This window comes from Meles meles, chromosome 9 (assembly GCF_922984935.1).
Source record: "Meles meles chromosome 9, mMelMel3.1 paternal haplotype, whole genome shotgun sequence".
Lineage (NCBI taxonomy): Eukaryota > Metazoa > Chordata > Mammalia > Carnivora > Mustelidae > Meles > Meles meles.
In genome coordinates, this window is record NC_060074.1 from 2,767,693 (window position 1) to 2,784,744 (window position 17,052).

Genomic DNA, 17,052 nt, shown 5'->3' on the forward strand with positions numbered 1-17,052 from the left:
CCCTGTATTTGGCTTTGGAAGCCAGAGGGGCTCAATTTCATGAATTCTTAAAACCAGCAGGTCTTAAAGCCTGGAATTTTTAAAATCAGCAGGCTCCATTCTGGGAGAGCCTGGAGAGCAAGAGGAAGCTGAATCCCTGCACTTAAAGAGAGCACAACAAACAGCGCTTGGAGTTACAGCTTAGAAGCAGTAGTTTGAAAATGGGTGGGACAGTGGTTTACTCATTTCAGAGCACGTCCCAGAGGTCAGGGGTCACTGAGGGACTCTTTAGGAACAAAGGAGTGGGCAGACACCATTTCTCTCCCATACTCCCTCCCCCGGCATAATAAACACATGGCCACCTGTGAGAACCACCATAGCACTGACACTACCTAACTTGCTTGCACCAAGCTCTTCTCATTCCCCCAACACCACACTTGAGCAGATCCACCCTTCCTGGTTACATATGCCTCAGTCCCCCCATTTCAAGTCCCCTAGACGACCAGTGCAGACCTTGCTAACACTTCGTCTCCCAATCCATGCACTTTGCAGTACCCAGTCCAGCAGTGGCAGCCGGTCTCATTTTGCTGCAGACCAGCACTCATTTTGTTAAAACTGCACACCTGACCTCAGCTGGGGACCAAACACTGCCCACAGTAGAAAAAGAGTCTCTGCAGAGTGCTGCAGCAAAGGAAAAAGTGGCCAGGACACAACAGCAGGGCACCCCCTGAAGTGTCAGGTTCTGGTGAACAGGGGACACTATAGTACAGGACACTATAGGACTTCTTCACAAGACCATTACTTTTAACAGCAGGAGATAGAGATGACATGCCTAACAGAAACAGACACAGAGAATTAGACACAATGAGGAGATAGAAGATATATGTCCCAAATGAGAGAACAGGGCCAACCACAGTATGAAACCTAAGAAAAACAGAAGTAATATGCCTGATAGAGAATTTAAAGTAATGATCATAAATGTACTCACTGGACTTGAGAAAATAATGGAGGACATCATTGACATCCTTAACAAAGAGGTAAAAAAGAACCATGGATGAAGAACCCAATAAATGAAATTAAAAATACACTAGATGGAATAGTAGGGTAGAGGATGCAGAGGAGCAGATTAGCAAACTGGAACACAAAGTAATGGAAAGTAATCAAACTGAACAGGTGAGAGAAAAAAAAAAAAACTTTACAGAATGAGAAAACTTTACAGAATGAGAATAGATTCAGTGAACTCAGCTACTCCATCAAACATAGTAACATTCGAATTATAGGGATCCTGGAAGAAGACGAAGAGAGAAAAGGGGGGAGAAATTTTATTTGAAGAAATAATAGCTGATGGGCTGCCTGGGTGGCTCAGTTGGTTGAAGCCTCTGCCTTCGGCTTGGGTCATGATCCCAGGGTCCTGGGATTGAGCTCCACATCGGGCTCTCTGCTCAGGAGGGAGCCTGCTTTCTCCTCTCTCTCTGCCTGCCTCTTTGCCTACTTGTGATCTCTGTCTGTCAAATAAATAAATAAATAAAATCTTTAAAAAAAAATAGCTGAAAATGTCCCTAATCTGAGGAAGGAAACAGAGATCCAGATTCAGGAGGCACAGAAAGCCCCCAACAAAATCAACCCAAGGAAGCACACACCAAGATACATAATAAAATAGCACAAAGTAGTGATAAAGAGAGAATCTTAAAAGCAGCAAGAGAAGACATTTACATACAAAGGAAACCCCCATAAGCCTATCAGTGGATTTTTCAGCAGAAACTTTGCAGGCCAGAAGGGAGTGGCATGATATATTTAAAGTGCTGAAAGGAAAAGACTGGTAGCCAAGGATACGGGACCCATCAAGGCAATCATTCAGAATAGGAGAGATGAAGAGTTTCCTAGACAAAAATTAAAGTAATTCATGACCACTAAACCAGCACTTCAAGAAATGTTAAAGGGGACTCTTTGAGTGGAGAGTAAAGACTGTAAGTAGGAACAAAAAAGTAGGAAGCTCCAAAGCAATTAAAGTATTCTGTAAAAATCAGTCAAGGGTTTCAGAAAAGGATATAAAATATGATATGATGTATCTGTAACATTAGGGGAGAGAAGTAAAGAATGGGTTCAAACTTAATGACCATCTACTTGATATAGATTGCTATATGCAGAAAATGTTATGTACAGACCAAATGGTAACTACAAATCAAAAACTAGAAGTAGATATGCAAAAAACAAAGAGAAAGGAACCCCAGTATATCATTAAAGAAAGCCAACATACCTTGAAAGAGAACAAGAAAAGAAAGGATCAGAGAAGAGCTACAAAAACAACCACAAAACAAGTACCAAAATGGTAACAAATACATATCAATAATTATTTTGAATGTAAATGGACTAAATGTTCCAATCGAAAGACATAGGGTGATGGAATGGATAATAAACCAAGACCCATCCATATGCTGCTTTGAGACTCGTTTCAGACCTAAAAACACCTGTTGAGTGAAAATGGGGAGTGGAGAAACATTTTTCATACAAATGTATGTCAAGAGAAAGCTGGGGTTTTAATGCTTATATTGGACAAAATAAAAGACTTTTTTTTTTTTAAGATTTTATTTCTTTTTATTAGAGAGAAAGAGGGAACAGCAGGCAGAGAGAGAGGGAGAACCAGGCTCCCTGGTCCCTGATGTGGGGCTGGATCCCAGGACTGTGAGATCATGGCCTGAGTCAAAGGCAAATGCTTAACCAACTGAGCCACTCAGACACCCCAGACAAAACAGACTTTAAAACAAAGATAGTAACAAGAGGCTAAGGACACTATAGACTCCTAAGGGAAGAAGACATAACAATTTAAATATTTATGCACCCAATATGGGTACACCCAAATGCATAAAACAACTTAGTAACAAGCAGAAAAGAACAAATCAACAGTTACACAATAATAGTAGGGGACTTAAAACACCCCACTTTGTATCAATGGACAGGTAATCTACAAGGAAAGAGTGGCTTTGAATGACACTTTGGACCAGATGGATTTAATAGATATATGCAGAACATTCCATCCTAAAACAGAATACACATTCTTTTCAAGTACACATGGAACATTCTCCAGAATAGATCAATATTAGGCCACAGAAAAGTCTCAACAAATTCAAAAAGATTAGTCATATACTATGCATCTTTTCTGACCATATGCAATGAAACTAGATAACAACCACAAAAAACAATCTGGAAAGAGCACAGCTACATGGAGGTTAAATAATATGCTACCAAACAATGAATGGGTCAACCAAGAACTCAAAGAAGAAATAAAAAATATATATCTGGAGACAAAAGAAAATGAGAATATAATGCTTCAAAATCTTTGGGATGAAGCAAAAGTGAGTCTAAGAAGGAACTTTATAGCAATACAGGCCTACCTCAAGAAGTAAGAAAAATCTCAAATAACCTAACCTTACAATAAAGGACCTAGAAAAAGAACAAACAAACCCAAAACCAGCAGAAGGAAGGAAATAATAAAGATTAAAGCAGAAATAAATGATACAGAAACTAAAAAAATGTAATAGAAAAATCAATGAAAGTAGGAGGTGGTTTTTAGAAAAGATCAACAAAATTGTTAAAGCACTAGTCAGATTCATCAGAAAAAAGTCAAAGTCATAAATGAAACAGGAGAAATAACAGCCAACATCATAGAAAAACAAAGGATTGTCAGAATATTATGAAAAATTATATGCCAACAAATTGGACAACCTAGAAGAAATGGATAAATTCTTAGAAACATGAACTAATGGAAAGTGAAACAGGAAAATAGAGAAAATTTGAATGGACTAGTTATCAGCAATGAAATTTAATCAGTAATCAAAAAATTCCCAACAAACAAAAATTAAGAATGAGCTGACTTCACAGGGGAATTCTACGAAACATTTAAAGAAGAGTTAAGACCTATTCTTCTCGAACTATTTGACAAAGCAGAAGACGAAGGAAAACTTCCAAATTCATTCAATGAGCCCAGCATTACCTTGATACCAAAACCAGATAAAGACACCACAATTAAAGATAACTACAGACCACCATCTCTGATGAACACAGATACAAAAATCCTCAAGAAAATCTTAGTAAACTAAATCTAATAATACATTTAAAAAAATCATTCACCATGATAAAGTGGGATTTATTCCTGGCTTGCAAGGGTTTTTCAGTACTTGGAAATCAATAAGTGTGAGACATCAAGAGGATAAAAATCTTATGATTTATTTTAATAGATGCAGAAAACGCATTGGACAAAGAACAATATCCATTCAGGATAAGAAACCTCAACAACGTAATTTTAGAGTGAGCATCCCGCAACATAATAAAGGCCATATATGAAAAACCCACAGCTGCCATCATACTCAGTGGTGAAAAACAGCTTTTCCCTTACTGTAAAGAACAAGACAAGGATGTCTACTCCCACTACTTTTATTCAGCCTATTTCCAGGAAGTCCAAGCCATAGCAGTCGAACAACAAAAAGGAGTAAAAGGCATCCAGATTGGTAAGGGAGAAGTAAAACTTTCACTTTTTTGCAGATAATGTATGTGGAAACTCTAAAGCCTTCACAAAAAAAAATTACCAGGACTGATAAGCAAATTTAGTAAAGTCACACAACAAACAACATACAGAAATCTGTTGCATTTCCATATACTAATAATGAAACAGTAGAAAGAAGTTAAGAAAACAATCCCTTTTACAACTGCACCAAAAATAATAAAGTACTTAGGAATAAATTTAACCAAGGAGGTGAAAGACCTCTACTGTGAAAACTTATAACATTGATGAAAGAAATTGAAGACAATACAAAGAAATGGAAAGACCTTCCATGCTTTTTGGTTGGGAGAACGAATATTGTTAAAATTGTACCCAACGCAATTTACACATTAATACAGTCCCTATCAAAATACCAGTAGCATTTTTCACAGAACTAAAACAATCCTAACATTTGTATGGAACCATTAAAGACCACAAATAGACAAAGCAATCTTGAAAAAGAAAAACAAAACCAAAAGTATCACAATTCCAGACTTACAAAGCTGTAGTAATCAAAGCAGTATTGAGAAGGGTACGTGTTGTGCTGAGCACCGTGTATTGTGTGAGACTAATGAATCACAGACCTGTACCCCTGAAACAAATAATATATGTTAATAATAAAAAATAAGTTTAAAATAGGATGGTATTGGCACAAAAACAGACACATGAATCAGTGGAACAGAATAGAAAACCCAGCAGTAAATCCACAATTACATGGTCAGATAATCTTCCACAATGGAGTCAAGACATGCAATGGGAAAAAGACAGTCTCGTCAACAGTGGGTGTTGGGAAAACTAGAAAAGAATGAAACTAGACCACTTTCTTATACCACACACAAAAATAAACTCTATATAGATTAAGGACCTAAATGTGAGACCTGAAACCATAAAATCCTAGAAGCGCACACAGGCAGTAATTTGACTTCGGCCGTACAATATTAACAACATTTTTTCTAGATAATGTCTCCTGAAACAAGGGAAATATAGCAAGAATAAACTATTGGGATTAAATCACCATAATTGGGACTATTATTAGGACTATATCACCTAAAAAAGCAAAGGAAACAATGAAAGACAACGTACCATATGGGAGAAGATCTTTTCAAATGACATTTCCAGTAAACAGTATCCAAAATATATAAAGAACTATTACAACTCAATACCACAAGACCCAAATAACCCGGTTAAAAAATGGGCAGAGGACATGCACAGACATTTTTCCAAAGAAGATATCAAGATGGCCAACAGAGACCTGAAAAGCTGTTTGTTTACATCACTCATCATTAGAAAAAGGAAAATCAAAACTGTAATGACATACCACCTCACACCTGTCAGAATGGCCAAAATCTAAAAAATAAGAAGCAAAAGGTATTGGAAAGGATGTGGAAAAAAGGAACCCTCTCCCAGTGCTGGTGGAAATGCAAACTGTACAGTCACCATGGAAAACAAAATAGAGGTTCATCAAAAAAAGTTAAAACTACCCTGTAATTAACTTATCACAGTACTGGGTATTTACCCAAAGAATACAAAAACACTAATTCAAAGGGCTACGTGCACTCCTATGTTTATAGCATCATTACTTGAAATAGCCAAATTATGGAAGCAGCCCAGCTGTGCATTTATAGATGAATGGATCAAGAAGTGGTGTATATGTGCAGTGGAATATTATTCAACCATAAAAAGTGAAATCTTGCCATTTGCAACAACATGGGTGGAGCTAGAGAGTATAATGTTAAGCGAAATAAATCAAGGAAAGATAAATACTGTATGATTTTATTCATATGTGGAATTTTGGAGACAAAACAAATGAGTGGAGGAAAAAAGACAAACCAAGAAACAGACTCTTAACTACGGAAAACAGATGATTACTAGAGGGGAGGTGACTGTGGGGATGGTGAAATGGTGAGTGGGATTGAGAGTGCACTACCTTGTTGAGCACTGAGTGATATATGCAGCTGTTGAATCCCTATATTATACACCTGAAACTAATAACACTGTTACTGCAATTACACTGGAATTACAATTTTTAAAAAATAGGCTGTTTAGTTTTTGAGGAGTCAAAAGTTATATGTGGATTTTTGAAGAGTCAGTACCCCTAATCCCTACGTTCCATGGTGAGCTGTATTGTAAGCTCTATAAACATGGAAATTCATTAACCCAAAGAAAGGCAGCTTTTTTTTTAAGGCATTTCCTATAGTACAGTCTGATTAGAATACAATTGATAATAAGTATGATTAGATACTTATATTTGGTAGATTTCACTTATGAATCTTACTTAGGCAGACAGACATTTATTCTTAAAGTTCTCAGAAAGAAAAACATGTTTTTAAAACTACTGTTAGAAAGCCAACAGAGGGGCGCCTGGGTGGCTCAGTGGGTTAAAGCCTCTGCCTTCGGCTCAGGTCATGATCCCAGGGTCCTGGGATCGAGCCCCGCATCGGGCTCTCTGCTCCACAGGGAGCCTGCTTCCTCCTCTCTCTCTGCCTGCCTCTCTGCCTAGTTGTGATTTCTCTCTGTCAAATAAATAAAATATTTAAAAAAAAAAAAAAAAGAAAGCCAACAGAACTCCTCTTAGAAAAGTAAAGTACACATTTTTATCTGGCTTTATATTTTAGTGTCTTGATATTTATCAGTTTCTGTTTTGTAGAGTTTTAAACTATATTATTTTGCTTTATACAGTAAGACCTGTTTTATTATGATTACGTATAATAATTGTCCTGACTAGAAATATTTTCATAATTAATTACAGTTGATATAATTTAAAAATTTAAACAGATCTTTGTGTTATTTTACCCAGATGCCTGGAGTTCTTACTTGTATTGCAAGATCTGTGTTTCTGTAGTTAATGATTTTTCTATAAAATCAAGCTGCCAGGGACACCTAGGTGATTCAGTGGCTTAAAGCCTCAGCCTTCCGCTCAGGTCATGATCTCAGGGTCCTGGGATCGAGTCCCGCATTGGGCTCTCTGCTCAGCAGGGAGCCTGCTTCCTCCTCTCTGCCTGCCTCTCTGTCTACTTGTGATCTCTGTCTGTCAAATAAATAAATAAAATCTTTAAAAAAAAATGAAGCTGCTAGAATGTTTCCAGGATGTTAATTTTTGGTTGAGAGAGAGATGAGGAACTAAATCTTAAGTAAGATTTCCTTTCAATACCTTGCATATCTAATTAACCTAAAAAGTACTGCCACACAGAATTATATACATTGAGGTTTTGGTTGGTTAGTATTTTTAAATAAAGTCATTGTAATTACAGGAAGATCTCTATAGGAATTTAGATTTTGTTTTTTGTGTGTATGCATACTAGTATTAGACTACGAATACTAGACTATGAGTTGAGTTTGGGGGTTTTTTGCCCTCATTTTTCAGATGAAGACCTCACAGAGATTGCCAAATTAGTGTATTAGCATCTTTCTGTTCTCTGTTTGCAAGAAGAACTTTAGAAAGTCATTATGTGGTAAATATTTAAAATTCTTAGGAAAGCAATAAGTTATTAAAGGGAGAAAGTCAGGATGAATAATATTAATTGCTAGATTCTTAGTGGATAGAACCAGCTGCTGATGGTGATGGTATTCTGTTTCGTTTTGTTTTTTTGAGAGATTATATATGCAAAAGTATATATAATTTAGTAGAATTTTCTTAGTCAAGTTTAAATGTGAATTTAAACACAAGTGTCCATGATGCTGAAACAATTCAAGGGAGCCTTAAAGATTAGACTGACCTCCTTTTTTTACAGTTGAATCTGAGTCCAGGGAAAACAAGGGACTTGCCCATTGTACCATAGTTAGGAATTAATAGAGTTAAGAATTTGAACTCTTACTTTCTTAATATTAAGGTTCCATAAAAAAATAAATGACACACTTGTTTCTCTTGTGTTTCTTTCTGTTTCTAGTGGGTAACAGTTGACTGTCTTTATATACTAAAAATATTCTCTTTTTGTAGGAGAACTATGGATTTGATAAAATTGAGGTACGAGACAATGGTGAGGGTATCAAAACCATTGATGCACCTGTAATGGCAGTGAAATACTATACTTCAAAAATAAATAGTCATGAAGATCTTGAAAATTTGACAACTTATGGTTTTCGTGGAGAAGCCTTGGGATCAATTTGTTGTGTAGCTGAGGTAAGATAATATATATTGACCTCTCCAGTGATTTCATAATCACAGAGTGATAGCATTAAGAGAAAATGGGTGGAGTTTTTGGCAAAGAGTATGGACTTCTTTTATCGTGGTAGAAGATACATAACATAAAATTTATCATTTAATCCTTTTTTTCCCATTTTTAAAATTATATTATGTTACTCACCATACAGTACATCATTAGTTTTTTTTCCTCAGTCACATTAGCCACAATTTATTTATTTATTTATTTTTATTTCTTTTCAGCATAACAGTGTTCATTGCTTTTGCACCACACTCAGTGCTCCGTGCAACACATGCCCTCACCATCATTAGTTTTTGATGTAGTGTTCCATGATTCAGTGTTCGCGTATAACACCCAGTGATCCATGTGATATGTGCCTTCCTTAATACCCATCCCTGGGCTAACCCATGCCCCCACACCGCTCCTCTCTAAAACCCTCAGTTTGTTTCTCGGAGTCTGTAGTCTCATGATTCATCTCCCCTTCCAGTTTCCCCCGCTTCATTTTTTCCTTCCTTCTCCTAATGTCCTCCATGCTATTCATTATGTTCCACTCTTTTTTTTCTTCTTTAAAGATTTGCGGCGCCTGGGTGGTTCCATGGGTTAAGCCTCTGCCTTCGGCTCAGGTCATGATCTCGGGGTCCTGGGATCGAGGCCCACATCAGGCTCTCTGCTCAGCGGGGAACCTGCTTCCCCCCCACCCGCCCTCGCCTGCCTCTCTGCCTACTTGTGATCTCTCTGTCAAATAAAAAAAAAATCTTAAAAGATTTTATTTATTTATTTGACAGAGAGAGAGAGAGAATACAAGCAAGGGGAGCCGCAGGCAGAGGGAGAGGGAGAAGCAGGCACCTCATGGAGCGGGGAGGCTGATGCGGGGCTCGAGCCCAGGACCCTGGCATCATGACCTGAGCCGAAGGCAGCTGCTTAACCAACTGAGCCTCCTGGGTGCCCCTTAACTTGACTTGTTCTAAACCCTAGCTAGTCAGAGGCGGATTGAGTTCCAGAACTTTGCTCTCCTGACCCTGGTTAGGTGCTTTCAGTATTTATAAACCCCTCAGTTCAGTGCCTGACCAACTTTTTTGCATAGTACCAATTGTATTTCACTGCCTCTGCATTGGATTTCATAACTAGTTTGTGTCAAAGCCTGTCTAGAACCTTGATCTGGTAGTGTTTGATCACACTGCTCTGTACTAGTTTCATTGTGCTGTACTATATTATTCTGTGTATTAGGCTGTATTTTATAGTGTGATAGTATCCGTGTCCTGTGTCCTGTGTCCACTGGCTGTGTATCGCTGCATTTGTGCTTCGCTGGCCATCTCTACTTGGGTGAGAATGCTCAGGTACAATCAAATGATAGAACTTTACCATTTCAGAAAAGTGGTACTTTTCTGTACCACTACTGTACTGCTACTTTTCATCCATTCTCACAGCAGTCATATAATCTCCATGCTTACTGTGGTCTTCCCTCTTTCGTTCTGCCCTTAAAGTGCTGGCATGGTATAGGTTTTCTCCATTTCTTTGTGAAAAGAGCCCCTGCTCAGTCTTCACTTTTGTCTTTTAGAGCTCTGTAAGGTGATGCCGAAGTAACGAAGACAAACTGTGGTTGGGGAAGGAGGTGGACTTTAAAGTGCGAGAGTTTGATATTCTACTACAGAGGTAGACTAGGGCCCTTGTGTGTTCGAATCCAGACGTCCAGAGGCCCGTGGGTGGCACAGTTGGTTAGCATCTGACTCCTAATTTTGGCTCAGATTGTAATCTCGCTATTGTGATATGGATCCCGGTGTTTTTTGGGTTTGGTGCTGAGCCGGGAGTCTGCTTCAGATTTTCTCTCCCTCCCCTCACCCCTGCCCCCAACTCGCATACACACGCTCTTTTCTCTCAGATAAATAAATAAAAAGAAGAATCCAGATGTGCAGACATTGCTAAAGTAGGAAAAACCTTGTCCTTAAGTGCGTTCTGCTTCTGAAAACCTCTATTCAAAATCTTGTGTACCTGTTGCTCTCTGTGCTTCCGCGTCTGTCCCAGCACGTGCTTTACTTAGAGTCACCGCGTCTCCAAACAGACTTTAGGGAAGAGCAAGTTGAGGGCACAGCTAACTGGGCATTGTCCATCTTTCTCCCTAGAGACCATATCTGGGAACCTACAGCCCTGGCATCTTGCAGAAAGTGTGTTTTTTAAGTGGGTTCAGATTTATACCAGGAACCTCTGAAACTCCCAGTTCTAGCATACTGTTGTTTGAACTCCTGGTAGCTATTTTAGAAATCATGTAATTTTTTTTTTTTTAAGATTTTATTTCCCAGAGAGGGAAAGAGAGGGAGAAAGTATAAGCAGGCAGAGTGGCAGGCAGAAGCAGGTTTCTTGCTGAGCAGAGAGGCTGACATGGGGCTTGATCCCAGGACTCTGGGATCATGACTTGAGCTAAAGGCCCGAAGGCTTAACCAACTGAGCCACCCAGGTGTCCCAGAAATCATGATTTTTTTTTGAGAACATAATTGATTTTTTTTTTTTTTTTAGCTACTGTCCAAACTTGTTAGTTTTTTTTTTTTTTTTTTTAAGATTTTTTTACCTAACAGAGAGAGAGCACAAGTAGGCAGAGCAGCAGGCAGAGGGAGAGGGAGAAGGAGGCTCCCTGCCGAGCAGGGAGCCTGATGTGGGACTCGATTCCAGGACCATGGGATCATGACCTGAGCTAGAGGCAGATGCTTAACCGTCTGAGCCACCCAGGCACTTCTGAACTTGGTAGTCTTTAAGGTATATTTTGGCAAAGTATTGTTAAATAACGTAAAATTTAGCATTTCTGGGTTTTTAGAAATTAATTTTTAAATTTTAGAGTAGTTGACCCACTAGTTTCAGTTACACAACGTAGTGATTTGACAAGTTTATACATTATGCTGTCTTCGCTACAACGGTAGCTAACGTGTCTTGATATATCACTATTACAGTGTTGACTACATTCCTTTATACTGTGCCTCTTAGGTCCCATGATTTATTCAGTCCATATAATTGGAAACCAGTATCTCCTTTTATTCAGAGGTGGAATCTAAGGTGGGGGAAACCCACAAATGAATAAACAAACAAAAAGTCATTTCTGTATTTTCTATAAGATGTGTGTAACCTTTCAGAACTGAAATTGGTTATTATCAGCTTTGTCTACTAGGTGGCAGCACTATACTTAGTCTTTTTAAAATACGTGGTAATGAGCCATATGATTTATCCAAATCTTTACTGTAGTTCTGATTTTAAATGGCAGTTTTGCAGGTCTCTGTCCAGTGGTACTCTGTTTTGTTTCTTTTTTTGACTACGTAAGCCCAGTTGATACCCAAGTTTATCATTTTGTCTTTTATTTTATTTTTCAAGCATTTGAATGCCTTGAGTATAAATACTTAAAATAATTTATCAGAATTACAGGAAGAATAAAGGAATTGTCAGACTACCAGAATAATATAAGAGTGTAAACTTCTTAAAAATTATATTCAGTTTACACATTGTAAAGTCAAATGTTTTATCTTACAAAATATTAACAGCATTTTATGTAATCTCTTTTCTTGTAAATCTTTGGGAAAACCACACATAGATACATGTGTGTACGTTTTATGTATGTGGACTCAAGGTCATGATATATACCATGATCAGCACCCCTGAAGGTGTTCTCATGCTCCCTCCCACTAGGTAACAGCTATTCTGACCTCTGTCAATATAGATTAGTTCTACCTGTTCTTGAACTTGATGTTAAATGAAATCTTACAATATGTATTTTTTTGTCACAGATTTCATAATGATGATTTGGGTTTGATTGTTTCTGAAAGCTAAAGCGTCATCAAAAATCTAGATTCAGAAGGGATCCTGGTAGGACCCTGGTTCACTGCCAGATCCCCCTAATCAGGATGGAGTACTCATTCCCCTAGCTTCCTTGTTTTGGCACTGGAATGCTCAAAACTAAGTCTCTCTCTGGAGATTGCCCTTACCTCAGCTGAACAGGGCAACCTGCATCCAGTGACCGACTAATGAGGGATTATAACTGTTCTATTCCAATTCAGAACAACTCTGCCATGCTATCTCTGGGCCAAAGTGACCCTCTAGGGTCAGCCAAGTCCTTGTTTGTGACTGCAGAGCCCCGCATCTCTTTCTGCCCTGCCATCACAAGTGATCATCTTGGGAGCACCCACAGTGAGCTTCCTGCTCACTAGTGTCCCTCTCAATCTGTATTACGGGTAAGCCACCCTAAAATGCAGATCTTCTATGGTTCTGTCTCATATTACTGATGAAGCCAAACGCCAGGTTTTCTTACTCCAACTTTGAAACATAGTCTAATAATCAGTCAGCTACTATTTGTCTGTTGTATGCAGGGTGCTGTGCTAAGCAGTTTACTTTAGAAGAACTGTGCCCAGGGCAGTAAATGGAATATGAAAATTGTGACCTATTTAAGGACATATAATGTGTCCATGGCAAAGCCAAGAATTCAGTTCCAATATCATGTCTCCTAGTACTGAGTTTTCCACAGTAGGTCATGCTGCCTTCCTACTAGTATGATTGGAGAGATATTTATTAGTTTAAAAATACCTCATACTAAAATAGTGAATATACTCAGGCCTGCAGCCATAAGCTCAGTAGATGATATCAAGGAGTAGTCAAGTTGGAACTTAAGTGGGAGGATTCTGAATGGTATTTCAGAAATACAGAAACTGATATATGCTTGTTAAGGTCAATTAGATTTTAAAAATTTTATTGAGGAATTATTATTATGAGTGCTTTTTGGGGAGGAAAGTTCACTTTTTAAATTTAATGAATATTCTTCACTCAGAACTGAAATTTCACATATAGACATCGCATATTTGTTTTAAAGGCTCTAATTTATTTTGAAAATCTTTGGGCAGAGAGTACTTTTTTTTAAGTGGTTACCTTGTGCTGGGTAGTATTCTGATCCATGAAGTTCATTGTGTGTATTTTTTTGATGGGATAACATGATATGTGTTTCTTTTTTAAAAAATTTCAATTAACCGCCAACATCAGTTTCAGATGTAGTGTTCAGTGATTCTTCAGTGGCATGTAACACCCAGTGCTCATCATATCATGTGCCCTCCTTAATGCCCCTCCCCCAGTTACCCCATCTCCTGACCGACCTCCCTTTCCACAATCCTCAGTCTGTTTACAAGAATCAAGAGTCTCTCATGGTTTGTCTCCCTCTCTGATTTCTACCATTCAGTTTTCTCTCCCTTCCCTTATGATCGTCTTGTAGGTTCATTTTTGTTTTACATTTCATTAAACCTCATGGCTTAAAGGGGGGCAAAATCGGAAGCTGTATTCTGTTTTGAATATGAAAGTTGGGACTTCCTTAATTGTGGGCCCCATAGTTGTAAAAGATAGGAGGAAGCCCCAGAATCATTTTGATGATTTCCTCCCTCCTGTCCATACTGTAGGATACATCCTGTGTTCTTTAAAGCCATGGTGATAGAGCTTTAATTAGAATAGACACAGGAGTTTTTGAAGCGGTGGGGTATCCTGGTTTCTAAGGAATTTTTGAAGCAGCGGGGTATCCTTTCTAAGTGCAGCCTCCTCACAGGTAATGGAACTCTGTTGAAAGGAGAGAAGTCAGAGCCAAGATTTCCCAGAGTGAATTATCCGGGAGAAGTTCTGACGTCAGAGCTCTTACATTAGTGTACAACTCTGCACAGCCGGGCATATTCACACCCAGAAAGGAAAAGACATTTCAGTGATCCAGGCAAAGCTGATATTTCTCCTGAATCATGAAGACCATTTGCCTTAGTTTTCAGACTCCTGTTTCTGTGTCAAAAGTATTCATCCAAAAGTCAGCAGAAAAAAATAACAAAATTTTAACAAAATTATCTTAAATGAATTTTTGCCAAGAGAGGTTTTTTGTTTGTTTGTTTTGTTTTTGCATGAATTAAGAGGACATATCCTAAATTTTAAATTTTAGTTTTATCTAAAATATTGAGAAACATTATGCTTATTTAAAGTTTAAATGCTTTTATGTAATTTAACTTTTTATTAGTATTATAGTTCCCTTGAAACTCAATAATTGGACCAAAAAGTCAGTTTTTAATAACTGATAGCTAATATAACCCATAAGGTTCTCTGAGAACTTTAAAATAAACTTTTTAAAAATTCTTAAATTTATTTAGTTCTTCTCTTGACACCACTAGATTCATTCTGCCACAGTTCATTAATGTCTCTAGTAAGAAGCACAAGTAATAATTTGTAATGTTAGAGATTGATCCGATGGTAGAGTTACTGCGGGTTCAAATTTGTTAGCTTCTGCAGAGCAAACACATTCTAAGCTTGTGCCTAGTCCAGAAAAAGGTTTCCTGCCCAGGACACAGGGTCATATGATGAAATGAACTCTTGAAATACAATTCCTTCCTCTCAGGAACACATTGTATTTCATGAATTTATGCTTATGTGTTATCCTTCACTGTCTTTCGCAGTGAATTGCAAAGCATTTCCTATTGAAATAAATTTTCATAGTACCCAACACATTCTAATTTTAAAAGAATTTAACATTGGAAAATAATAGTGTATTCTGTTTTTTTTTTTTTCTTTTACTTGAATGCAACTATTAGAATGGGACCAGTAAGGTCCTGTTTTGATTTTTAACATTCAGTTTATTCATCTAGGCTGGAGTATATTTCTCTTAACTAATATGTTTAAAGGATGAACAAGTTAGTAACTATGAAATGCTTTGAAAGTAGTCGAAACAAATATCCCTGTAACCTTGTAAAGTAGCATCATCTTCATCTTATCATTGCCTTCCCCTTAAAGATGGTAGAGTAATCATTTATTCAAGGCCATCTAACCAAGCCACTGGCATAGTTAGTACTAGAACTCAGAGTTCAGGGCTACTTTTGCCCAGTGACTCCAACTTTAGGCTAAGTGGCTAGCTCTTTAGAGAATAGAAGTAGAATTTAGTTGACCTTAGCATTTTTGAGAAGTGGTTGATTAAATTTAGAATTATTTTTAAAGGGACAATTACAGAGTAATTAAATTAGAGACAGGAAAGAAATTTTTTGTACTCTTTGTTTTAAACTTTGTTAGAAAAAATTATTACTGGATAGAATAGAGTTGGGATGGAGCAGGGAAGATTAAGGTCAGTTATCAGGAAAACTTTAAAAATTATACAACTTTTGGACCATGGAATATATTTTTGGAAGAAGTAGAAAAATCACTTAAGATTATATAGAAGCTCACAACTTTGTGTTAGGTGCAGCTTCTTTGAGGAACAGTTATTATGGAAATAGCAGCTTGAGGCAATGCCCCTGGTAAGGATATGATGGATATTACCCCTGGAGAGAATATAATAGATTCTACTAGTATTATGAGCTAGAGAAGCCATTTTTGGGGTGACTGCTATTTCCTGCATGGTACCCACATGTTCTGTAGCCATATGGCCTACTGTAAGTTAGTGCATGGTTAGAACAGAGAGGCAGAACCATCAAATCCAGTGGAGATCCAACTGGATCTAGATGAGTTCCAGCAGCAGTGGAGCTTCTTCCTAGTTTACATAGTCGGCTCTGCGGAGTCCAAGAATGGCCACAAAAGATTGCTCCAGCTTTGCATTATCATTGCTCACAAAATCTGTGAAGAGGCCACCCATTTCTGAATCCACTGTGCTTTCCTAGGACATCCCCACTCTCCACCTATGGTATTTTCTGATACTGGAATGGTTTACTATTGTTAAACTCTCCCACTCATCTCAAAAAATAGGTAAACAAAAAGCTGAGGATGAGTTAGCTCAGAAGAATGCAGACTTTTTTTTTTTTAATAGATTTATTTATTTGAGAGAGAGATATGAAGAAAGAGCACAAGCAGGGTTGGGTGGGGAGCTGAGGGAGAGGGACAGTCAGACTCCTGGCTGATGAGGAAGCCTGTCGCTGGTCTAGAAATCAGCTGAAGACAGAGGCTTAATCAGCTGAGCCACCCAGGCACCCTGAATGCAGATACTCTTAAATTTTTATTTCTGTCCCTAACATCTTAGGAAATATATTCATGGTCAGTAAAATCCTTTCTTATACATACATGCCTTAATGCTAAAGTATTTTTCAATTAATAGAAAATTTACCTTTAAATAGTTCTAAGTTTGTTTTTAAGAAAAAATTGTACATAAATATATGTGTATGATTTATATTTTTTTATTCTTTGAACCATTAGCTTAAAAGAAGTGTAGTTTTATACAGAATATAAAAGGGGAGGGAATTGTCATTTTACAAAAGGATTTTTCACATTACCAAGAAATTTATGGGAATTGTCTTTTAAAAAGTAAGTTTCCCTGGGGCGCCTGGGTGGCTCAGTGGGTTAAAGCCTCTGCCTTCGGCTCAGGTCATGATCTCAGGGTCCTGGGATCGAGCCCCGAATCGGGCTCTCTGCTCTGCGGGGAGCCTGCTT

The 17,052-nt window shown here is 37.8% G+C and overlaps 1 protein-coding gene across 9 annotated transcripts in view; it reads left to right on the forward strand.

The window, feature by feature from the left end:
* PMS1 (PMS1 homolog 1, mismatch repair system component) overlaps positions 1-17,052 on the forward strand; it is an 86,521-nt gene that overhangs the window by 8,254 nt on the left and 61,215 nt on the right. For all 9 annotated transcript variants that reach the window (XM_046018883.1, XM_046018881.1, XM_046018888.1 and 6 more), the window contains one exon: positions 8,454-8,636. In XM_046018883.1, coding sequence (XP_045874839.1) covers positions 8,454-8,636 — 183 coding nt within the window. The remainder of the gene's footprint in view (positions 1-8,453; positions 8,637-17,052) is intronic.